Below are 22,247 nucleotides of genomic sequence, written 5' to 3' on the forward strand. Positions count from 1 at the left end.
TTTTAATTTATGTTGTAAAACATTAAATATACGTATGTATGTAGGTGTACAAGTATAATTCTTATTTGCTCATACAAATTTATGTATGTATTTATATGTATATATATATATTTTTTTTTGTTTATATATATGCTAAATAATTGTTTAGCCACTTTATCACTATGCTTATATATTTTACGATATCTCTTTCGTGCTTTATAAATGTGCCTGATCTTTGAGCTTCTACTGGGAAGAGAAAGGCTGAGGGAACATGGTACTCTAGTCGGGGCAGACCTAATGGGAGTGTATTCTATATAGATATATATATGCATATCGATCTAAAAACCAACTGCAGTTAACAGTGAGACGCGTTTGAACTAAGCTAAGATTAATTCCTGCTCAGTAGCCTTGCCTAAGTGCGTGTGCTCTCTATAAGATTGGCATCCTTAAATGTGCTTAGATACAATTTGTATAGGTATATATAATATATGACACTCAGATTCCAATTTGCAATCGAATAAACAATTAACACACACACTATATGATCCATGCTTGGGAATGCTAATATATATACTCATATGTCTGTACTTATTGCATATCGTATATCGAATATCGTATATATAGATATACACCTCAACCTATCACTACATATTGTTCAAAATATGCTTAAGAGAAATGAACAAGATTTAATTAAATATAAGATCTACGTTAATTGCATTTGAAGTAATTCGGCAAGGCCGCAATTCACAATACCCTTCGCATTGTTCATAGAGCTTTAACACCCTAAATATATTGCACATAAAACTCTTATTTTTGTAAATTTGTCATTAATCACTCAAGATCAATTTTAGTTAAAAATTAAAATTTGCATGTTTGCAGACGAAACATAAATTTCGATTCTAAAATATTTCTCTATTGGAAGAATAAACAGCTAAATGTAAATTTAAACATAAAAATCACAGCAAATTAATCATGTATATAGAAAATAATTAAATGTTAGAGCTTAGATTCTTCTATGTTCCATAAAAAGGGAATTGCACATCATGTCTTAAAGGGAATATTGCAATACAGAAACCGCGTTTAACTTAAGAGATTTAAATAATTTTCGGCAAGATGATATATTAATGTGTCTTTTAAAACACTTGACATCAAGGTAGAATTTGTTTATGCTAATTTTTCGTGTACAATATTCGATATATAGTTTATATATCCAATGCGAAGGGCATAGGCTTAGTTTTCTTATTTTGCTTGCTCTATCTGCTGCTGTTTAGAAACATAATTCTTTGGTTTTCTTTTATTTTGAAACTGTCTATTGCTACATCTTTGAATCGCTCCGATGGTCTAGTTTAAGGTGTTTTTCTGGCGGGTTTAGGTGAGGATGTTCCTTGTGTGCTGGCAATAAATACAGTTCCCTAGCGTAAATCAGAACATGCCCCAAACAGATTTACAATTACAGAATAGGCGGAGACTTAATAACTAAACACGAGTCAAAACAAGGAGAGTGTGGGTGTTTGTGTGTGTGTGTGTGTGTGTGTGTGTGAGGTGCCCATAGCCCATGCTGCAGGATATCTATATAGATCCGCTTAAGATTCAGCCAGTAAATGTACACAATTGCCGTTGGCGTCGCCTCTGCTATCTGCTGGTCGGCCCTCAGTCACGCCAGCTGTTGGTTAAGGAGAGCCGGCGACGCTCCACCAACTTGATGTCCTTGACACAAAGATCATGCTTGGAATTGCTGGCGAAGCGTATCACCGACTGGGTGCTCACCTGCGGCACATGCCGCAAGTCCAGCCAGATAAGACTTTCGCACTTGGACAGATGTTCCAGCGAGTTCTCGGATACCAGGCGACAGGCGCTCAAATTAAGCTCCGCCAGCCGTTCAATTGCCGTGGGCGAGGTGCCAATCTGTGCCACGCCTGCGTCGGTGATGCGCTGGCACGAGGAGAGATCTAGGTGTTTGAGATGTGGCAACGATTGCATTATATAACGCACAGCCACGTCCGATATGTCAGTGCCGGCTAGCTTCAGCGTTTTGAGATCACGCAGCCGTGTCTTTGAATCACTCAGACCCGGACGCGAATCCTTCGGCGGCGACAGTATGTCCCGGATGGCCGCGTCATTCAAGCCTCGCACAAAACTCAAGTCGAGTATTTGCAATGGAGGGCAGAGGCAGGTGTGCAGCGCCAGCACCGCCTGGATGGGGCAATTCTGCAAGGAGAGATTCTTGAGGGCAGGCAGGCGAGCCACCAACCAGGCCAGTTGCCGCTTGGCCAGCTGCGTCCAGTCCAATATCAAATGCTCCGGCTGCCGCCGCACAATGGCCGTCAATAGAGATGCGGATATTTTAAGCTCAGCACAATTCATGCGCTTCCAGAGATCAGGATCGACAGCGGCATTTGACCATGCCTTGCACACCAAACAGCACGTGACGAGCGTCTCGGGCGGCAGATAACGGAATATGATCTTCAGCACAGTTGGATCCAGTGCCAAATTGTGGGCGCTGCTATTACTATGACTGTGACCGTGACCGTGACTGTGACTGTTGCCACTGCCATGGTGCGCATGATGATGGCTGTGTCCGTTGGCGCCATTGCTGTGCTGTGCTCCACCAGCAACACCACCGCTGACAGCGCCAGCTAAGCCCGCTGCAGCACTTGTGCCGGCTCCATTGTTGAGCCCATTTATGGCGCCGTTACTCAAACCAGATCCGGTTAGACTGGAGCTGACCGCGCACGCTGGACGCACCACATACTGTGGCTTCTTCAGCACACGCGTCGACGAGTTAAGCATCTGTTGCGCCAGCTGTGAGCGTATGGAGTTCTTTTTGCGTGAACCACCGCCACCTCCGCCATGACCAGTGGATGCCGCACCAGTACCTGCTCCACTTGTAGCCTCCATGGAACTGGAGCAGGGCGCATCGTTGCTCTCATGCATGCTGCTGCTGACGCTAGTGCCGTCGTCGCTCTTGCGCCGTTTCACCTTCTCGCCCAGCAGATGCGACGCATTGGGTGATATGCCCGGCGAGGGCGTGTCACTGCTGTTGTTGCGCTCCGTCTTCACTTCCAGCTGATGATGACGCTTGAGACCGTGTTTCCAATGCGTCGTATGCATGCTGCCCGACTCCATTTCCGATTCGCTCGTAAACACAAAATCATTGTATTGTCCAACAGGCGGTGGCAAAATGCTACCTACTCCAGCTGCACCTCCAGCTCCCTCCTGACCATCGCTGGTGGTGTTGCCATGCGAAACAGAAACGCGTCGTACCTCCGATGATTTTTGGCGGGCGCGAAAATGTCGCGGCTGCAATTGGAAAGTGGAAAACAATTACAATAAATACAGCAACACTTCCCTATCTAAGTAATTCTGTTTCTTTTAATCCCAATGATAGGCCACATTGAGTGATCTCAGAGCACGTCTGTTAGGCAGTTGAGTGATGTAAAGGCTCTGTTATTTACAGATTTCATGTTTGTATTTGGTGTTAAGAGAGGCGGCTTGCAGGTTGCACATTTGAGTGCTGTTAAAGGCTGCCTAACATATGCATGTTATGTTAAGCAATGGAATAGTATAAGTAGCAAAGTCACACGGACGTTACCCAACAATAATATGTGAAATGTTAATCGAGAGTGATGTTATTAAAAGAATTATGTTATTTCACAATACTCACTTTGTAATCGTAATTCTTGCCAGAGCGACAGCAACTGGGGCACTCCCAGCTATTGGGCAGATCCTCGTTGACAATGCCCTTGGCATCGGCGGCATCGTCGGTGCCATCCAGCTGGGATAACGCACAATCCGGATGAGCGATTTCGTAGCAAACGGAACACTCCATCAGCGCAGAGGGACCCTCCAGTGAGGCCAGCTGCTTGGTTTGTGGCGACACGGGCATCTGCCGCCAACCGTCCAGATGACAGTAGACGCACTGCGCCGTCACTGGCAGCATGGGTGACAGGCACTGTCGCATCATGCACGTCTGTTTGGCCCGTCCCGGCCCACCGAACTTCACCATGTCCATGCAAAAGGGGCACGTGCCGCAATCGGAGCGCTGACAGGCGGCACAGTTCTTGCAGCGCGTGCGTCGTCGCCTCGGCTGTCCGGTGCCCGTCAAGTGTGGCGACAGCTTGGCACTCGCCTCACCCGGCGACAAGCAATTGTCCAACGACGTGCTCATGCTGCCATCCGCATAGTTGGAGCTGGTGGCAATCACACTAACGGCATTACTGTTGTTCCCCACATTTGTGGGACTACTGCTATGAGCTTGGCTGCTGCTGTTGTTGTTGTTGGTGTTGTTGCTGTTGCTGCTGGTGCTGCTGCTGGCAGCAGCTGCCACAGCATTTGCCAAATGCATCTTCTTGGGTGGTCGATACTTCAGCGTGTCCGTGGGCAGCACAAAGGTAGCTTCTGCGAATGGAGTTGGAAGAGTGGGGATACGTTAACAAAATAGTAATAAAAAATTTGGGTTCAACTATCAATTTGAGATAAGTTGAGATATAGAAGGCAATAGCGGAAGGATTTTATACAAAGATACACACCTTGTTGTGACCCATGTCCTGTGGATGAACCGTTCTCCAGATGCTCCTTCTTCAGCACCCCATTGCTGTACTCCACGCCCTGGCTGCTGTAGCTGTGGTTGTTATTGTTGCCACTGGAGGAGTTGGCGCTGTTGCAGCCATTGTTCGAGCTGTTGTGACCGCCGTGGCCTGCCTCTGATTCAGCTTCCCTGGCCGCCTCCAGCTGCTGCTGTTCGCGTATGACTTCCGCATTTTTGCGTGCTATCTCCTGTTTGATCTCCTGCTTGACGCGTGTGCGATCGTACAGCTGAAAGACAGGCTGATGTTCGGCAGCGGGCCGTAGGACAGACATGCCTGTCACAGCCAAATCCTGTTGATCCTTGCAATGTCGCTCGACCAGCGTGCGCACATCCTTGATGAGGGCAACCGGATCCAGGACAAGACTGGGCACATTCTTCTTCTGAGGTGGCAGATCGTACAAGTACATGACAATCTCCTTGAGCCCAAAGAGCTCGTAGTGGGTGAGATGGATGTGCGGGCGGGCGGACATTTCGATCTCACTGACCGACGGCTCCCCCTCCAGATGCGAGTGACCCAGCAACGTGTAGACATAGCGTGCCAGGACATACCACAACATTTCGGTGAAAAATGGATAGCGGAACTTTTGTGGCACCTTCGTATTATCCTCAACGCTGGCCGTCTTCAGCTGCTTCACAATGCCAAAGGAGTGCAGGAAATTGCCGCCAAAGACCAAAGATTGGGTGGGTGTATAGACGGCATGTATCCAGCCGGTGGGTATAAAGAACGTATTGCCAGCCGTAAGATAGACCCGTGCACACTTCTCGACCGTATCGCCAAAGAATACATCCGCCTGCTTGCCAGACAGCACCCATTTCTCGTACAGCTGCAAATTGCGGTCGGTGGGTGGGATTAGCCAAAACACTTTGCTGCCCTTCAATATGTGATACCAGACAGAGGTGCCACCAAAATCAATGTGAAAATCTGTATAGCAGTTCTTAACGGACATGAGGCAATACTTTTGCACTTTTGGATACATCATGCCACCCAGCAGGTTGGTGCCCTCTTTTTGCGCATCTTTCAGCTGCTTGGGCCATACCACATCGACCCAGTCGATCTGTCGCACTATCTCTGGACTCTGGACAAAATTATCGAGTCGTGTATGCGAGAATTCCAAAGATATAACATTCAGCAGACGATCCTTTTGCGGATTATCATAGTATTGCTGCCACTCCTTCATCGTCATCTGCAGATTCTTCTGCGTGTTGACATCCATAACATCCAGCAAGCGACGTGATCCCACACACAGACGCACATCGTTCACCGTGAACTCCTGGGCATCGGGCATGCGCAGCCCCAAGCCGTTCTTTTCCCTAAACAGCAAAGGTATATTGAAACCATGCTGCTGTAGGAAACTGTAGGAAGGATTGAAATTATTAATTGTTGGCAAGTTCTCTAAGACAAATTAGTGTTAAATATTAATTAATTAATTTTTAATGAAAGATTGATTTGTATAAGCTACAAGTTAATTAAGTCATTTAGATATTTTATATATTGTATATAAATTTTTTTTTTGGAGCACAGACTTCACAATAAATGTTGGAGCTAATCAGCAAAATGTGTTAAATTTCAACTTACGAAACTGTTAAATCGCAGCCGCGCATCTCTCGCACCATGCCGGCCTGTGCGAACTTGGAGGACTCGAGCTTTTCGGCCACACTGAAGCCGCGCGCGCCTTCCGCGTCATCGTCGCCCAGTAAACATTCCTCAAGGTAAAGTTTGCGCTGCTTGCGCTCGCGCTGTTGTTGGAAGAGAAAGAGAGAACGGAACGCATTAATAAATGGCTGACCGGGAGTCAGAACACCGAGTGAATGCCTAAAAATATACACAGAGGGCGGCGGCAACGCTGTCGCCTGTTTCGCAGCTGACGTCGCCGTCGCTAACGCTATCGCTGCTGTTGCTGATGCCATCAAATGAATCACGTTCGCTCTACACACCATATTAGCGGCCATTCGCTCTATTCACCACAGCTGATGGCTCTCTCTCTCTCTTTCTCTCACTTTCTGCCGCTCTCGAGCACCTTTGGCCGCCGAATGGGGCTCGACCCATTCGTTTAAAGTCCGTCGTTTATATCATTTCGTTTTCATTCGCTGGCTCGCCTCCGAAGGCGACACACTACATTAGTTGCAGAGCTGCTGATATTATTTCAATTTCATGGTCGTATTTTCTGGCAGTTTCGGCGGCAAAGCCAAGCACACCACCACCACTCGGTCGCTATTGTTAATGATGAGCGCGCCTTCAGGGCAGCATATTTGCATGCATTTCGTAAAGGGCAATGGAAATCGTATTGTCGACAGCGGCAGGCAAAGTGAGCTCCTGTTGCTGTCTCCTTTCTGTGCGCATGCACCGGCCTTGCACTTTGAATAATATTGCATGTGTATGTGTTCTTTTTATTTGTGTGTGTGATTTTTTTATGGTATATGCTTCAGCGCCGGCTAGCGGGCGGTAGTGAAAACGACTGTTGCGTTTTTCGTCCATCATCTTTATTAACAAGAACCCCTCGCATGCATACAAACACGCATACGAATATCCGCAGGCACACACACTCACATGAATACGTGCATGTGCATGTTTGTCTGTGGCTTTGAGTTATTTTTGCATTTTAGCAACTCTGTAAATCTCAGCTGTGGTGGACTTGTATTGAAAAAAATCTATAAACGTTTTTTGTGTTTCTATTTTCGTGGAGCTGTCCTCATTTAGTCGCTGTGTATTTTATATCCTTTTTAAGTGATTTGCTGGCTTCACGCCCGTTCGTCCGACTTCCACCGATCGCCTGCTCCACACCAATGCAGAAACTTGTTTGGCGTGTTCTAAACGTTTGTTGTTGTTTTTCTGGTTGCTTATTGTTGTGAGACAGAAAAAGCTTGTTTTGGCTGCCAAATGTCTGGCAACGCTAGTGGGCAATCGACAGGTAGAAAAAATACGACACACAGCATTAAAGTGCGTGTCTCTTTTGTGCTGGGAATGGATGTATGTATGTATGTAACTAAGTGCGTGCATAAGACGGCAGTGAAGTAGACCGAGTTGTTGTTACTGATTCTGATCATGTTGTCGTTGTTGTTTTGGTTTTGGTGTGGCGTCACCAAACATAACGCTAACCGGCCGCCTTGCCAGATTGCCGTTTGGTTAAGCTTAATGTATTCTATTAAGGTGCTAATTGCGAACGGCCGCCACTGTCACATGCGGAGCCCCTCAACAAAATTGCTGTTAGCTATCTACAAACGAAAACACACACAAACATATATGTATATACATATACACAAACACTAGCGAGCTGCGATAAATGTGCGTTTGTAGCATGTGCTCTCTGGGATTGAGTTAGTCGCTTTTGATATACATTTTTCATAAGCCACATGAGTTGAAACTAACACACGGCTAGAGATGTGAGCGTGCTCAGCTTGCTGACTGCTAGAGCTATCGAGGTAAAAATCACACTGTATATCTGGTTTAACTTATATATACATACATGGATATTAAAAGTCTTGAATACATAATTAAATATATGAGAAATAACGCCTATCTGAATAGTTGTACTTAGCTGTAATACAGAGCTTTAGTTTTTTTATGACATTATTAGAGCAATTTTTGTTTGCTTATTCGATTACTTAAAAGTATATTTAATGTTGTATACTTGGCGACAACACTACAGATGAACAAATTACAACTATTGTCTGTGCTTCCTGTGCAAAAAGCTAGCTCATCTCTAACCAAAAATACCAAGAACCAGAAAAAGCGGGCTTCCTGTGTTTAAAAAGCCACGCAACCACCACGCAGCGCGGATATGTGTATGCTTGTATATTTGTACGCATTTATGTATGTAACGATGCGCGCACTAAAATATTCATGAATTTAGATGACATTGCCAAAGGCAGCACACAGATGATAGGAAGGTAGAATGCGCATGTTGTTGTTGTTATTGCTGTTTTCTGTTGTTGGCCTGGCCAACGAGCGGCAGCAACAGCTGCTGTCCCAATTTGGTGCTAATCAAATGCACAAGCAAAGTGAATACAAGATACAACAAACAGACAATGCGAAGGAGAGCGAAGTAGAGAGAGAGAGCGAGAGAGACCACAACACAAAGAAGTGCTCAAATAATCACTATAAATGTAGTGTGGCCGTGCTTACACACCACACCACCAGCACACACATACACAGTCACACGCATATAAATATGTAAATCTACTATAGCTGTTATCTACGAAGATACTAGTGCACTACAAACATACTCACACACACACAACATAAAATAATATAAAAGACTAAATTAAAAACGAAATGCGAACAGTAACAAACAAACAAAATGGCAAAGAAACTGCTTTTGGTCATGCGGCGGCATCAGTTGAGCTTCAGTGCTCAACGGGCGCACTGCCGCTGCTGCACGGTTCACCATTTCTTGTGCCTTTGTGACCGAACTGCACTGTGTGTGTGTGTGTTTGTGGGAGATAGGACTTGAGCTTTAGAGAGTGAGTGAGTAGTGAATGAGCGTGCATTTATTTATATAGATTGCTAATGATAGCTTACAATGACAACGACAGCACTCGACAGTTAACGGCATACGCAATCTCGCGCCGCCCTAATGATTTTCTTTGGGCTTATCAGTATAAATCGTACGTTAGGTTCTTCTTTTCCTGATAATTGTTGTTGGCAATGTTAGTTCAATTACTCACCAATTGTCGGCGCTGCACACCTTTCGCATTGCCGCCTGCAGCGACGCCGTTGTTATTGTTGCTGTTGCTTTTGCCAGGCGACGACCCCGTTTCGGCGGTGGACATCGCCACAAAATCTGGTTTAATTTGCACTTGTACTTTGAAAACTTGGCACGCCTCGTTCTCTTCGTTTATGGGCGCTATAATCAGCGCTGCTTACGACTTATTCGTTGTTGTTCTTCCGCTTTTTGCACTTTACCACTTTTCACTTTTAATTTTTTGCTGTAATCAGGGAAGAAGATAGAAAGATAGAAACAAACTTAAATATGCATGAAAATTACAGTCGCTGAACTTGTTTGTTATTGTTTTTTTTTTCCTTTCGCTAACACGACGCGCAACGAAATACTAATTGCAGACAGCCTTTATTACTTCATACAAATTGAGCTGGCAGCGAAAAAATGAACATATACACACGCACGCAAAGTTACGGGTGCTCCCATGCGCTATACGTAGCACGCATTTGCTTCTACACTCCCACACACGACGAAGACGACTAAAACAAGAGCTAAAGAGCAGAGTGCCGCCAAGGCAAGCCAAGTGGAACTCAACATGGTGGGCTTTTGTTATGTTTTCTGAAAAATTCACCACGCTTCTCAACTGCCAGCCAACTAGATAGCCTGTGTTTGCCTGCCTACTTCTGTACTACGTCAGGGGCTCGGCTTTAATTTCGTTGGGGGATTCGGCTGGCACCCACATGTGCGCCACTGCTTCGTTGCCGCTGCTGCTGCTGCTTCTAGTTCCACTATTATTTCACAGGTCAGCGAAAAGAAAAAAGCCTGTGGTGTATTCAGTCGTAACACAGCAGTAGGCTCGGTACCTGCCTGCGTGTCGCTTACAAAAATATGTAAATATGTGTTGCATCCATTTTGCGTATTTTGTCATACGTACAAACGACAGCGACAGCGGCATCAATATAAAAGCTCACTTATCACATTGCCCCTCCAGACACGAAACACACACACTCTAGGTATTTGTCATTTCGCATTGCTTTTTTTTTCCCATGAACTTGTATTTAATATTCTAATTTTGCACTTGAGCATTGATGTACCGTTTGCTACGCGTTTACTCTCTGCTAGCTGGTTTTAGCCGATTTTCTTTCTAAGTATATCTTATTATTGTTAGTGGTGACTTTTTTGAGATATGTAAGCGTCACCACGCGACTCAGAAACTAGCGAACGACGAAGCCGACATCGTTCTGGTTAGACCTTTTTGTTTTTGTTTTTTGCGTCTCCAAATTACACTCATTTTAATTATAATTAATACGTATGTATATGTATATACATATTCGTATTTTTATATGTGTTTATCTGCTATATACAGTATATATTTATATACATATATATGTATATACAGCGACCCGGCCGTACATATGTACATACACATGCCTCGCACTGTTCACATCACACAAGCACTTATACAAATACATATGTACATGCCCGTAAATACACACACACACATACACATATGAACGATTCACATCCATGCATGCATGTGTGTACATATGTGGCTCATAATTAATTAAATCTGTAAACAGCGCCACTCAATTTGTGCAAATGTCTTGCATCTGCAGCTCGCTAAACAGTTTGCACACTTAGCAAAATACGTTGAAACGAGAGATATTGTATTTTTTTACCCATTTTTAGCACTTATCGAAGTTTTTAATACGTCGTCGCAACACGTCCGCAAAACACAACCGTACTTCATGAAAACTTAACTGCGACTGACTAGTGTGACCGTGAGCAGAGAACTGTGAAAATGGCTTCTACTGTATTAACATTATTTTAAGTCTTAACAGAATATGCACAAAACTCACAGGGTCGAAAACGCCTTAACATTACGATCTCATCTTAAGATTACTGAGTTTTATAACAGAAAAGTTAATTCTTAAAGCCTGACTTTTTAAATCCCATGTAAGCCGAAACAGCATTGTATGCAATCATTTCTAGTACTACTTTACTTGATTAAATTTGGAATGTATTCATAGCTATTTCCCAGACCCCAATCTGTGTAAAGTGCCATTGCGGTAGTTAACAGCTGTTATTACCCAGCCAGAGTTACCAGATACTACCACGAAAAACACAAAATACATTTAACATACATTTAATGTGAATTAAAGGAAAAATACGCTTACGTATGGATACATATGAATATTGTTATCGTAAAATTAATCAAATTATAAACAGACATGCTGATAAAACTAGTTTTGCTTATGCACACTATAAACATATCCACCCAGGACTATAACTTATTAAAGCTACAGGTCCTCATCCATTTGCTCATCAGACTTATTTAAATTCACATTGCATGTATTGTTATTATCAAAGAACTCCAGCTCATCGTCATAGTCATCGAGATGCACGTCTCCTGACCCTGGATCCACTTGTCCAGAATTTGACATACGCACTCGCACCTGCTCCTTGGGCAGCGATTGTGGCTGTGACTGCGTCAGTTGCAAGGGCGATGGTTGCCATGGCACCAATGCTGTACAAGGCCTTGGAATCGATTTAAGTACCCATTCAGGTGGTATGGCACATGGTGCTGCAATTGGAGGAACGCCCTGTTTCAGTTCATCACAGATCACAATCCGATTGGCATTGCGTAGTTTCTGCTCAAGTTCCATGGCTGCCATCTGATAGGCCGGATTCGGGTGATGTGTTTTGCCCGTACTGGTCGAGGGTATGTCATCGGTGGCCAATCCTCCGTTCACACTTGGTACACTGTTATTGTTTCCCACTGTGCGTACGGAGCCCACACCATTCGCATCTCCAGAGATTTGCAGCCCACTAAAGTGCGCCGTTATTCGTTCCTCGGTTATCAGTTGTTTGGCGGGGCTGTTGAAAAAAATTTTAATATATAGAGAATATATATACATATATAGGTTTATTTATACTTTATATACTTACAGCCCGGAGGCCAGTTGCTCCAGAGATTTCCGCTTGTGGTGCCACTTGCCACATTGTGGGTCAGTCTCGATATTATAGTTTGCGTTTGAGCCAAATTGCATGATTCCGCCGGGCTGAGGTGCATTCGTTGTTGCCAGCATCCAAGGCATTCCATCGAGCAGCCACGGATGTGTTGCTGGATGTGGAAAGACCGCTGGCTGGTCCGATTTGTGCAAATGACTTTGATCGGGGCCGCCGTAAGACCTGCAAGCGTACAAAAAGACGCTTAGCCAATTCTATTGACTGCATTTAAAAACAGACTTACTGCATTTTTTGTTGAATTTCGCCTTTAGCAAAATCTTAGAAATCTTGTACTCTTTTTCTCAAGTTTTCAACTATTTTGTTTTCTTGTGTTTTGCTAGCGTTGCCACTTGTTTGCATGTTTTCGAGAGTATCGATACTTTTCCACTCGCGGTATCACTGACATAGAATGTGCTAGAAAATGCCAAAGAGAGCATTATAAAAAGCGCGCTGTCGGAAGATTTTTTAAATATTTTACAATTCAAGCGCAAGTGATCAAGTGTTTAATTTATTTTGTTCAACTAAAAACCAGTCTAAGACGCTAAAAAAAATAGTGCTTTAAAGTATAAAATAATCAAAACAACAAATTTATTCAAAATGCGTTTCACAAGGTGAGTTTTTATTTTTATAAATATAAATGTCGGTAACCGATTATTATTAAATATTATCAAAATAGAAGTTATGCTCTAAATTATGTTGTCTTATCAGTTCTTAAGAAATAAAATTTTTAAATAAAAATATTTGTGTTCCAAAGTAAAAACAATTATTTAAATATTAACTTCAAGTTAATATTTAAATGTAAATCCAATTATAAAATATATATAAAATTAAAAAATAAATAAATAAAATAAAGTACCTCAAAAATAAGGTAACTCATTCGTTTTTAAGAAATAACATTTTATAAAATAAAAAAAAAAATGGTGTTTCAAAGTAAAACCAATGATATAAATATTAATTTAAAGTTAATATTTAAATATTAATTAATAAATTCGAGTTAATATTTAAAGAAATTTTTAATTTGACACCTCGACCTATATCTAAAAAATGTTATTTCTTAAAATAAAAAATTATATTAAATATTTTATAGCCTCAATAAATACACAAAAATCAAGAAAAATTTTTACACACAAACGATTATACGCACGGGCTAACGTCACACGTTTTATTTTGCCCCCCTTCCAATGTTATTTAATTTCAACTTTATCTTCCATGTGGTAATAATTTCAATTACTTCAATCGACGCTGCGCTCACACTTTCCTTTGCTTATCACATATTATTCGAAAATAACATGTTTTTCTCATTTCAATCTTCGCATCGATTGATTCGCCCTGGGAACATCAGCAGACGCAGCATCACTCTCCAATGACGCTTACCAATAACAGCCGGCTGTTATTGCCGTGGCTGTTGCTGCTGCTGATATTTTTCCTTTAGCTCATTTACTTAGGAAATATCAGTCAGTCATCAAGTTACTAGGCACGATGTATATATTTAGCGCATGGGGTTGGGGGTTGCATCGGATGGGGCTTATCAGCGCAAGACAACAATCGATCCCCCTGGGCGTTTATTGACGTCACAGTTCGGGCCGATCTCTTGCGATGCAATTAGTAATCACGCTCAACAATTTCGTCAGGCTGGAAAAACACTCGGACTAAAAATAAAATCCAATTATTTTCTAAATTATATTCCGTTAAACTTCCATCTCAATTCTACGGTAGCTTTTTAATTCTACATTTTCTTATATTAATGAGAGCTTTCATGCGCAAAACTTTTAAGTCCCGCCTTTACCCCCTGCTAATATCTCAGCTTTTGCTTCTTGCATACTGGATAAAAGCTTGCCAGCTTGTCGTCAAGTAAACACAGCACGTGTGTGCGATCGCGATTTTTGCTGATGCAGGGCAGTTCATTGAGAACATAGGAACCGATCGGTTTGAATTTTCCAAATTGGGTGTGGAAAATTAGTGCATAACTTGACGAAAATCAGGTATAGCGAATATTTGTAAAAAATTTGTGTTTGCATGCGCATATACAAATTAAATGTCGAGATCTGTCTGCCAGACAGTTTGCATAATTTGTTATTAAGCATCGCCAATTGTGAATCAAAATAAAAACAAAGTGCAGCCAACTGATAACGTCAGCTATCACCCCCACAGTCAGCAAAACAGCGGCTCTGTCTATTAAATATAGCGAAAAGGGTCAATTAGCAATACACGTGCTATTATTTCCACATAGAAAACTAAAATTAAATCAATGCAAATTAGTTTTACTTTTCTTTTGTCAAGACACAAGTTCTGAAGCCCACATATTTTCTCAGTTTTGTTGGTGTGTGTTTAAGTAAGCAAATACATGCATACATATGTGCATATGTTGGTATGCGTGCCTATGTGTGTGTCTGGTGAGCATCAGCATTTCATTCGGTTTTTATCGGTTTTGTTGTGGTACTTTTTTTTTTTTTGCACAAATATACAAATTTTACCGTAAGGAAATATGTACATGTCAGTTATTTAGGTAAACCTATGAGAGCACAGCACATTTTCTAAGTTTTCACCATATAAGAGTGGAAATTGTCTATGTACTTCATATATAGTAAAATTTAATTACTGTTGCTGTGAAAAATGTCCAAAATTTTAGTCAGGGCATTTGTGGCCAAAGTACGTATCCCAAAGACACATTATGTGCAGTCGGCAATGCGAGTGCACGAAATTTCTTGGAAATTGCATGAACGAAACAAAAAAAATGTGTAAGTGTATCCGAATACTGTTCTTTTGTTACGCACACATACATATGTATATATATTATATATAAAAATATATCTTTTTTTTTTTATATATATATATATTTGTGGTAGGGCCTAATAGTTAGAAAGTAATTGTTTTCTAATTTACAAAATAAAATATCTGCACGTGCCCTTGAAAAACAGCTGTTGCCAATGGAGCGTTGCCACTACTCAGTGCTTGTGATAAATCTGGCAACGCGTATCTAAGTTGAATTAGATATTTAAAATCAGGTTTTTTTTCCTAGTTAGTTATCGTGGTGAAATGGCATGCGTTTATAATGTGTATAAGGTTAATTTATACTTGTTTTAGAATCGTATGCTATAAAAGCTTTACGCAAAGAGCTTAAACCTGTTATCAACAGTGTCGTTTAATGTATGTCGTGAATGTGATTCGTTGTTTGCGAGCGCTCATTTCAATACGTACAGTGGAGAGTTAACGTTCGACGAGCCAGGCACGGTCGTGTGAGATACACCCATACAGTACCTGTGTTTATAGTATATCTACATACATATGCATACACAAATATGTACATATGTATAGATATTGAATCGCTGTATAATAAACAATTTGTAAGCACTACAAATTCTGCGAACAACGCAGTCGCTGCTGTTGCAAACAAAATCACACTGCGATCAGAATAACCCATGACTCATTCTGACGTGGCTGCGCAGCTAGCTGATAAATACATATTATTGCCAGTCGGGCAACATCGGGGAAGTACCTTTTACGAATAAAAGCTGTGCTCGCACGAACGGCAGTACGATTGTTTCATTTTCGTTTTGGATGAGCAGTGAAACGGTCGGAAAGGCTACAAGCGTACAACTACGACGTAAAAGCGAACGCGAATTAAAACAAATTATGTGAAGTGAGCGACACGCGCTCACGTGGATAATAATACAACAGCAGAAGCAGCTTGAACAGTAATAATAACAACAGGAAAATGAATCAACAGCAATTCTTTGATCTGGATCAGGGAAAGAATATATCCTACATAAATGATTGCTCCAGTACAAGTGGATATAGCAGCGCGAATTCGCCCATATCTATGACACAGTCACCATCACATTCACCAGAGACATTTGCTTTGCAAAATGAATTTGCCAACCTTAATTTGCCCGCAATGTCGAATTCACCTTCACCACAGCTACAGCAATTACGCGGCTCACCATACCAGCAGCCACTCATAGTAAATCAGCTGCTCCCAAGTGGCAACCTCTGCATGGAAATTGATGGCGGCAGCAACAATATATTAAATGGAACCACAAACTTTGGCAATATGTACATGCCCATGGATCATTTCTATGCGACGCCACAAAATGTGGGATATGCGGCAAACGATGGTGGCGTTAAACAAGAATATACTGCTGTGCTGCACATTGCCGAACAACCGGTGGAAAAATTTCGATTTCGCTACAAGAGCGAAATGCATGGAACACATGGTTCACTTAATGGCATTAATTCGAAACGGACACCAAAAACATTTCCAGAGGTAATATTACGCAATTACAATGGACCAGCTGTCATCCGTTGCAGTCTATTCCAAACGAATTTGGACAGTCCACATTCGCATCAGTTGGTGGTGCGCAAGGATGAGCGCGATGTATGTGATCCACATGATTTGCGTGTCTCGCAGGAACGTGGATATGTGGCCCAGTTCATCAATATGGGCATCATACACACGGCAAAAAAATTCATATTCGACGAGCTGCTGAAAAAGAAAAAGGATCGTCTGGTCTTCAAAATGGGTCGCCGGGAACTGTCTACCAAGCAGGTGCAGGAGTTGCATCAGGAAACAGAGCGTGAGGCCAAGGATATGAACCTGAATCAGGTAAGTCAACGACTTGTGGTATTATTCAAGGAACTATACTCAACGCTGGTTGTCTTTTAGGTGCGCCTGTGCTTTGAAGCCTTCAAGATTGAGGATAATCAAACCTGGACGCCTATTGCGGCGCCCGTCTATAGCAATCCGATTAACAATCGCAAGTCCGCACAAACGGGCGAGCTACGCATCACTCGCCTCAGCAAACCCACTGGCAGCGTCATGGGCAACGATGAGCTTATTTTGCTCGTGGAAAAGGTTAGCAAGAAGAATATCAAAGTGCGCTTCTTTGAGGAGAACGATGATGGTGAAACAGTTTGGGAGGCATATGCAAAATTCCGTGAATCGGATGTTCATCATCAGTATGCGATTGTCTGCCAGACGCCGCCCTACAAGGACAAGGATGTGGAACGCGAAGTGGGTGTCTCCATTGAGCTGATACGTCCCTCCGACGATGAGCGCTCCTTTCCGCCATTGCCTTTCCGTTATAAGCCACGTGATGCGATCGTTTCACGCAAACGCCGACGCACCTGCTCCACACTTACCAGCAGCAGCAGCGGCAGCAGCAGTGGCAGCCTAAACAACTCAGTCGAGCTGCCCAAGACGGTGCCGCAGCAGGGCGTGGCCAACGTGTCACAGCATGATCAGACAATTAGTCAGGAGTTCGGTCGAGAATTTCATTTGGAACAACTAATAAATCCAGAATCGTTTCGCAAGATACTCGAACAGGACTCCGCAGAGCTGGAGAAGCTCTGTGTCACCGATATTGGCGTACTCGAAACAGATGGTCAACAGCAATCGGAAAGTGCAGATCGCACTCACGGCAGTCGATACAATCACAATCTGACCAGCACCTACCTGGGTGAAATCTTTAAGATATTCGATGCGGCCCGACGCGCTGTCGATAATAAGGAACTATATCAATCCTCCTGCAAGAAAGTGGAAAATCTCTTCACGGATCATGCACAGAAGAACGTGAATAACGACACACTGCTGCACGAGGTGATTAGCCAGCGCAAGGATAATCTGAAGCTGGCCATTAAGACGTTCCAGGTGATTGATTACTTCAAGTTGCGCGAGCTGGCACATACGGCACAAAATGCGGATGGAGATAGCTGCTTACATATAGCCTGCCAGCAGGACCGGGAGCATTACATACGCCCATTGCTGGGACTGGGCTGTAGTCCAAATCAACAAAATCGGACGGACAACACGCCTCTGCATTTGGCTGTCAAAGAGGATCGCAACAATTGCATTAAGCTATTCCTAGATGCGCCAGGCGCCAAATTGGATTTGTCACTAACGAACGATGATGGCTTGACACCGCTGCACATGGCCATCAGGCAGAACAAATATGATGTAGCCAAGAATCTTATCAACTATGATCGCAGCTCCATCAATGTGGCCAACAAAACAGACGGCAATAACGCACTGCACATGGCTGTGCTGGAGCAGAATGTGGAGCTGATCGTTTTAATATTGGATGCAGAGAATCGAATGGATATTTTAATGAGCAGAAACTCGGCTGGTTTAACCCCATTGCAGCTGGCACGTGCCAAGGCGAATGATCGTTGTGTTCGGCTGCTGGAGGAAGTGTATCCGGACAAGGGAGAATGCGCCATGACATGGATACCACTGAATATTAAAGAGGAAATGGACTCCTCATCTGCCGAAGATGACGAGGAAAGCAATTCCGAAGTACCAGCCCAATCGATCAAAACCGAAGAAATTGATATGGAGTTCAAGACGGAGTACGCGGATGAGGACAGTACCATGGATGATAGCGACGTTGAAAAGCAATTGGAGCAATTGCTGAGTAGCAAACCCAGGTTTGACAAACTGGTGGCCCAGCTCAATGAGCCGACGGCCGACAATGCCAACTTGCCCAAATGGAAAGAGATTGCCGACAAGTCCGACTTGAAAGAGTTCAGCTGGCTCTGGTCAAGCTCAGAGGGTATGCTCAACTATTTACAACACAAGTTGGGCGACAAACAGTACAAACAGTTTGCACTTGCACTCCAGGAGCTGGGTATGCTCAGTGCTTCCAATTAATTATATACTTACATATATATAAATTATTAAGCAAAATTTTTTATAGAAATATATCTATATATACACCTACATTTATGTTTATTAAGTTTAACAAGAATATTTGCTGTATTACATAATAGATTGTTCAATAAATTTTTACATTTATCGCATATAAAAAGGGAAAAACCCCCAACACGCCTTGCAGTAAAAATATTGTATGTATGTGAATCACCAAGTGAGCTATAGAGATTAGTGTGTGCTAGGGGAATTACCGGTCAATCGCTCTGTGTGTACTTCCCCGTTAGTTGTAAACATTTTGTGGTCTTCTATTATACAATTTATAGGTTTCAAATGAGAGGGCTCTATGTCAGATTGCCTGAGAACTGATATTCTCGATAATGAGAATTATATATATGTATATACATAATTATATACATATGTATGTATACAAATTTCAAACCTTTAGTGGCTTTTGCAATTTCTGCATTCATATAGACAGACAGTTTAGGTCGGTGTCCTGTTATATAAACGGACGCACAGTGACCCGCAGTACATTAATCACATCTCATTAGATAAACCTTAGACTGAATTTCGAATTCAATACGCGTTCGAATCAAGAAGATTACAATATAAGTATGTATATTTTTGTTTATGCGAAGAACTTCCTCTTACGCGTTATGAATCTATTCCAATTTTATAAATCGCCTTTGGACTATCTTATCTAATCCATTTCCTTTAGAGTTCTATAAATCATATAATACATATCTTCGAATAAATTTATTTCCATATTCATTCACTTTGCAGTAACATGGCTCAAATCATCGATGGCAAGAATATGGCTAACCAAATACACAGCGAATTGTGTAAGGAGCTGAGTCAGTTTGTGGCCGAAGGTAATCCTGTGCCCCACCTGACTGCCATCATTGTGGGCGAAGATCCCGCCAGCCAGAAATACGTGGAAAAGAAGACAGAGGCGTGCAAGAAAATCGGCATTCGCAGCCGCACAATTGTGTTGCCCGAGTCAACGACACAGGCGGAGCTGCTGGATGTGATCGACAAGCAGAACAAGGATGAGAGTGTGAATGGTGTATTAGTGCAGCTGCCTGTGCCGGCGCACATTGATGAGCGCACCGTGTGCAATGCCATAATTGCTGCCAAGGACGTGGACGGGTTCAATGAGATTAACATTGGTCGTCTGGCTCTGGACATGAATGGTATTGTGCCGGCCACGCCACTCGGTGTGAAGACTTTGCTCGAGCGCACCAATATACCAACATTCGGACGCAATGCTGTTGTGGTCGGTCGCTCCAAAAATGTGGGCCTGCCCTTATCCATATTGTTGCACTCGGATGGCAGCCACGCAACCAAGGGCCTGGATGCCACGGTCACTATTTGTCATCGCTATACGCCAGCCAAAGAGCTGGCAAAATATTGCCGCCAAGCTGATATTATTGTGGTGGCCGTGGGTAAGCCGGGTTTGATAACCAAGGATATGGTCAAGCCGGGTGCTTGTGTCATTGATGTGGGCATCACCCGAGTCCAAGATGAGGCAGGCAAATATAAACTTGTTGGCGACGTCGACTTCGATGGTGAGTAAATGATGCAATCGACCCAATATTCTGTATGCAAATTGACAATAATTTTGATTTACAGAAGTGCGTCAGGTGGCTGGACATATTACTCCGGTGCCTGGAGGTGTTGGCCCCATGACAGTTGCCATGTTGATGCAAAACACTATCCTGGCGGCCAAGAAACAGGCCGCAGATCGAGCCAACTGAAATTGATATACCCTCCAGAATTTTACAACGAATTTACGATTTCATTTCTGCTGCCAGCAGCGGGCCATAGTATTTTGTTATTTAAAGCACTAATATACTAATAAGCCACACTAACAACCATATACGTAAAACTTAAATAAACTACAAAAAATATGCCTAAAATATAAGAACAAAACAGCGTTTTCTTAATACGGCGACATTTTTTCAAGGAGCTCGGTAGCGTTGCCATACAGCTAAATGAAAACGCAAACGCAACTGCCAGGGCGCGCAGCAAACAGGCGTCAAAATGATCAAAATATAAAAATATATTATCGGGTTTGTGTTTCATAAGTCTGTTCTAATCATTATGTTAAAACAAAACAAAACAAAAAAACTTAGTTTATCACTTACCTTCAAGGATCTCAGTAGAACTGTCATAATCTTTTAATTTCTGCGATTTAAAGTCGCTCACTGAACGAAGTGTACAAACGAATCATGCAGTAATTAGTCATATATATTATGAAAAAATAAAATATATATATATATAATTCATATATATTATAATATAACAGTGACATTAAAAAGGGGACACCTTTCGCTTTGCAAGACCGACTGACTACGCCACTGGAGAGAATTTGAAGCTAGCTGGCAACTCTGTTAGTCGGTCGTTATGGTGTTTTCGTATAAATCAGATTTAGTTCTCAAAGTAAATATTGTTATAATTATTGTGCTGTTCGTAACATCCCAAGTTTCTGGGAATCAGAATTCATCAATCGCAATGACTCAATTATTTGCGTGCAGCTTCGAAGTCTTTGGACAAGTACAAGGTATATATATTCAACGATCGACAGCCTCATTTGCAAAATTCTAATTGTTACACATTTTTTAACTTTTCTTTTTTCTTTTTTGTAGGCGTTTTCTTTCGCAAGGTAAGTCTATTATGGAATAGCGCGAATATCGTATAGAACAAATTTAAGCTCAATTGGTTTATTGCACATATATAAAAATATAGTACACAGAAAAGCAGGCGAATGAACTGGGAGTCCGCGGTTGGTGCATGAACACTCCGAACGGCACAGTAAGGGGCGAATTGGAAGCTCCGCTAGCACCGCTTAACGAAATGTAAATGCAGACCTGGATTATTAGTCATATAGTTTATTGTGTCCTGACTGTCACATTTTGACTGCTTCCAGGAAGGATTGGCTCCAGAACAAAGGTAGCCCCCATTCGAAGATTGAAAACGCCGTATTTTCGCCAACCAAGAAGATTGAGAACTATAGCTACAACAAGTTCACAGTAATACGTTAGCCAGAAGTGGTGTTCTATCTGCGAAGCGTAAAAAGAATTGGCAAATTTTTTTCCTATGTTTTCACAAATTTATTCTAACTTTTAGGGTCCTATTTATATTTGAGGCTCCATCAGTTGATCTTTTTGGTATATAATACTCAGACGCCTCCTTAAAATGTGTAGAAATCTAGAAGGCCTGTTTAATGATAATTAAGCGATGCTTGTTGTTAAAATCAAAAGTCAAGAACCGATATAATATAATTAATATTTATTCACATTGTAAGAACCATTAAAATTCATCCCAGTAAAAACAATAACAAACATATTGCTTATTTGCGAGCAGA

General features: G+C 42.3%; 5 protein-coding genes across 7 annotated transcripts; 3 read left to right on the plus strand and 2 right to left on the minus strand.

Moving 5' to 3' along the window:
* Positions 1–789: 789 nt before the first annotated feature.
* On the minus strand, positions 790–11,009 carry LOC6574323 (jmjC domain-containing histone demethylation protein 1). The gene is made up of 6 exons (XM_002000340.4): positions 10,905–11,009; positions 9,233–9,493; positions 6,144–6,304; positions 4,509–5,920; positions 3,644–4,377; positions 790–3,279 (listed from the first exon to the last, which is right to left on the minus strand). Exons 2-6 carry the CDS (start codon positions 9,335–9,337, stop codon positions 1,630–1,632), a joined length of 4,062 nt encoding a protein of 1,353 aa, XP_002000376.2. The 5' UTR covers positions 9,338–9,493; positions 10,905–11,009; the 3' UTR covers positions 790–1,629.
* Positions 11,010–11,355: 346 nt separating this feature from the next.
* LOC6574324 lies at positions 11,356–12,621 on the minus strand. The gene is made up of 3 exons (XM_002000341.4): positions 12,479–12,621; positions 12,175–12,417; positions 11,356–12,102 (listed from the first exon to the last, which is right to left on the minus strand). Exons 1-3 carry the CDS (start codon positions 12,481–12,483, stop codon positions 11,526–11,528), a joined length of 825 nt encoding a protein of 274 aa, XP_002000377.1. The 5' UTR covers positions 12,484–12,621; the 3' UTR covers positions 11,356–11,525.
* Positions 12,622–12,816: 195 nt separating this feature from the next.
* On the plus strand, positions 12,817–20,812 carry LOC6574326 (bifunctional methylenetetrahydrofolate dehydrogenase/cyclohydrolase, mitochondrial). 3 transcript variants are annotated; one of them, XM_015167370.3, is made up of 3 exons: positions 12,817–12,845; positions 19,664–20,448; positions 20,513–20,812. In XM_015167370.3, the coding sequence occupies exons 1-3, from the start codon at positions 12,832–12,834 to the stop codon at positions 20,635–20,637; spliced, it is 924 nt and encodes a 307-aa protein (XP_015022856.1). In that variant the 5' UTR covers positions 12,817–12,831; the 3' UTR covers positions 20,638–20,812. The 3 variants fall into 3 exon arrangements, with proteins under 3 accessions (XP_015022856.1, XP_015022855.1, XP_002000379.2); XM_015167369.3 differs by lacking the exon at positions 12,817–12,845 and adding an exon at positions 14,108–14,216; XM_002000343.4 differs by lacking the exon at positions 12,817–12,845 and adding an exon at positions 14,666–14,972.
* LOC6574325 (nuclear factor NF-kappa-B p110 subunit) lies at positions 15,447–19,054 on the plus strand. Its single transcript, XM_002000342.4, has 2 exons — positions 15,447–16,837; positions 16,898–19,054. Exons 1-2 carry the CDS (start codon positions 15,950–15,952, stop codon positions 18,878–18,880), a joined length of 2,871 nt encoding a protein of 956 aa, XP_002000378.1. The 5' UTR covers positions 15,447–15,949; the 3' UTR covers positions 18,881–19,054.
* Positions 20,813–21,251: 439 nt separating the features above from the next.
* On the plus strand, positions 21,252–22,235 carry LOC6574327 (acylphosphatase-2). Its single transcript, XM_015167371.3, has 5 exons — positions 21,252–21,443; positions 21,529–21,545; positions 21,629–21,738; positions 21,810–21,951; positions 22,010–22,235. Exons 1-4 carry the CDS (start codon positions 21,287–21,289, stop codon positions 21,922–21,924), a joined length of 399 nt encoding a protein of 132 aa, XP_015022857.1. The 5' UTR covers positions 21,252–21,286; the 3' UTR covers positions 21,925–21,951; positions 22,010–22,235.
* Positions 22,236–22,247: the final 12 nt, after the last annotated feature.

Source organism: Drosophila mojavensis, unplaced genomic scaffold (genome assembly GCF_018153725.1).
Source record: "Drosophila mojavensis isolate 15081-1352.22 unplaced genomic scaffold, ASM1815372v1 contig_277, whole genome shotgun sequence".
In the NCBI taxonomy this organism is placed as follows: Eukaryota; Metazoa; Arthropoda; class Insecta; order Diptera; family Drosophilidae; genus Drosophila; species Drosophila mojavensis.

What these genes read in the sequence shown, in the direction of transcription:
- LOC6574323 (XM_002000340.4), bottom strand. Translation starts at nt 9,337, where the DNA reads ATGTCCACCGCCGAAACGGGGTCGTCGCCTGGCAAAAGCAACAGCAAC. An exon ending in GGCTGCGATTTAACAGTTTC is followed by an intron (nt 5,921 to 6,143) that starts GTAAGTTGAAAT and finishes TCCTTCCTACAG; the next exon opens with TTTCCTACAGCAGCATGGTT. An exon ending in AGGACATGGGTCACAACAAG is followed by an intron (nt 4,378 to 4,508) that starts GTGTGTATCTTT and finishes CTCCATTCGCAG; the next exon opens with AAGCTACCTTTGTGCTGCCC.
- LOC6574324 (XM_002000341.4), bottom strand. An exon ending in GAGCAACTGGCCTCCGGGCT is followed by an intron (nt 12,103 to 12,174) that starts GTAAGTATATAA and finishes TTTTTTCAACAG; the next exon opens with CCCCGCCAAACAACTGATAA.
- LOC6574326 (XM_002000343.4), top strand. Translation starts at nt 14,848, where the DNA reads ATGTCCAAAATTTTAGTCAGGGCATTTGTGGCCAAAGTACGTATCCCA. An exon ending in GAACGAAACAAAAAAAATGT is followed by an intron (nt 14,973 to 19,663) that starts GTAAGTGTATCC and finishes TTCACTTTGCAG; the next exon opens with TAACATGGCTCAAATCATCG. An exon ending in TGGCGACGTCGACTTCGATG is followed by an intron (nt 20,449 to 20,512) that starts GTGAGTAAATGA and finishes TTTGATTTACAG; the next exon opens with AAGTGCGTCAGGTGGCTGGA.
- LOC6574325 (XM_002000342.4), top strand. Translation starts at nt 15,950, where the DNA reads ATGAATCAACAGCAATTCTTTGATCTGGATCAGGGAAAGAATATATCC. An exon ending in AGGATATGAACCTGAATCAG is followed by an intron (nt 16,838 to 16,897) that starts GTAAGTCAACGA and finishes GTTGTCTTTTAG; the next exon opens with GTGCGCCTGTGCTTTGAAGC.
- LOC6574327 (XM_015167371.3), top strand. Translation starts at nt 21,287, where the DNA reads ATGGTGTTTTCGTATAAATCAGATTTAGTTCTCAAAGTAAATATTGTT. An exon ending in CTAGCACCGCTTAACGAAAT is followed by an intron (nt 21,739 to 21,809) that starts GTAAATGCAGAC and finishes GACTGCTTCCAG; the next exon opens with GAAGGATTGGCTCCAGAACA.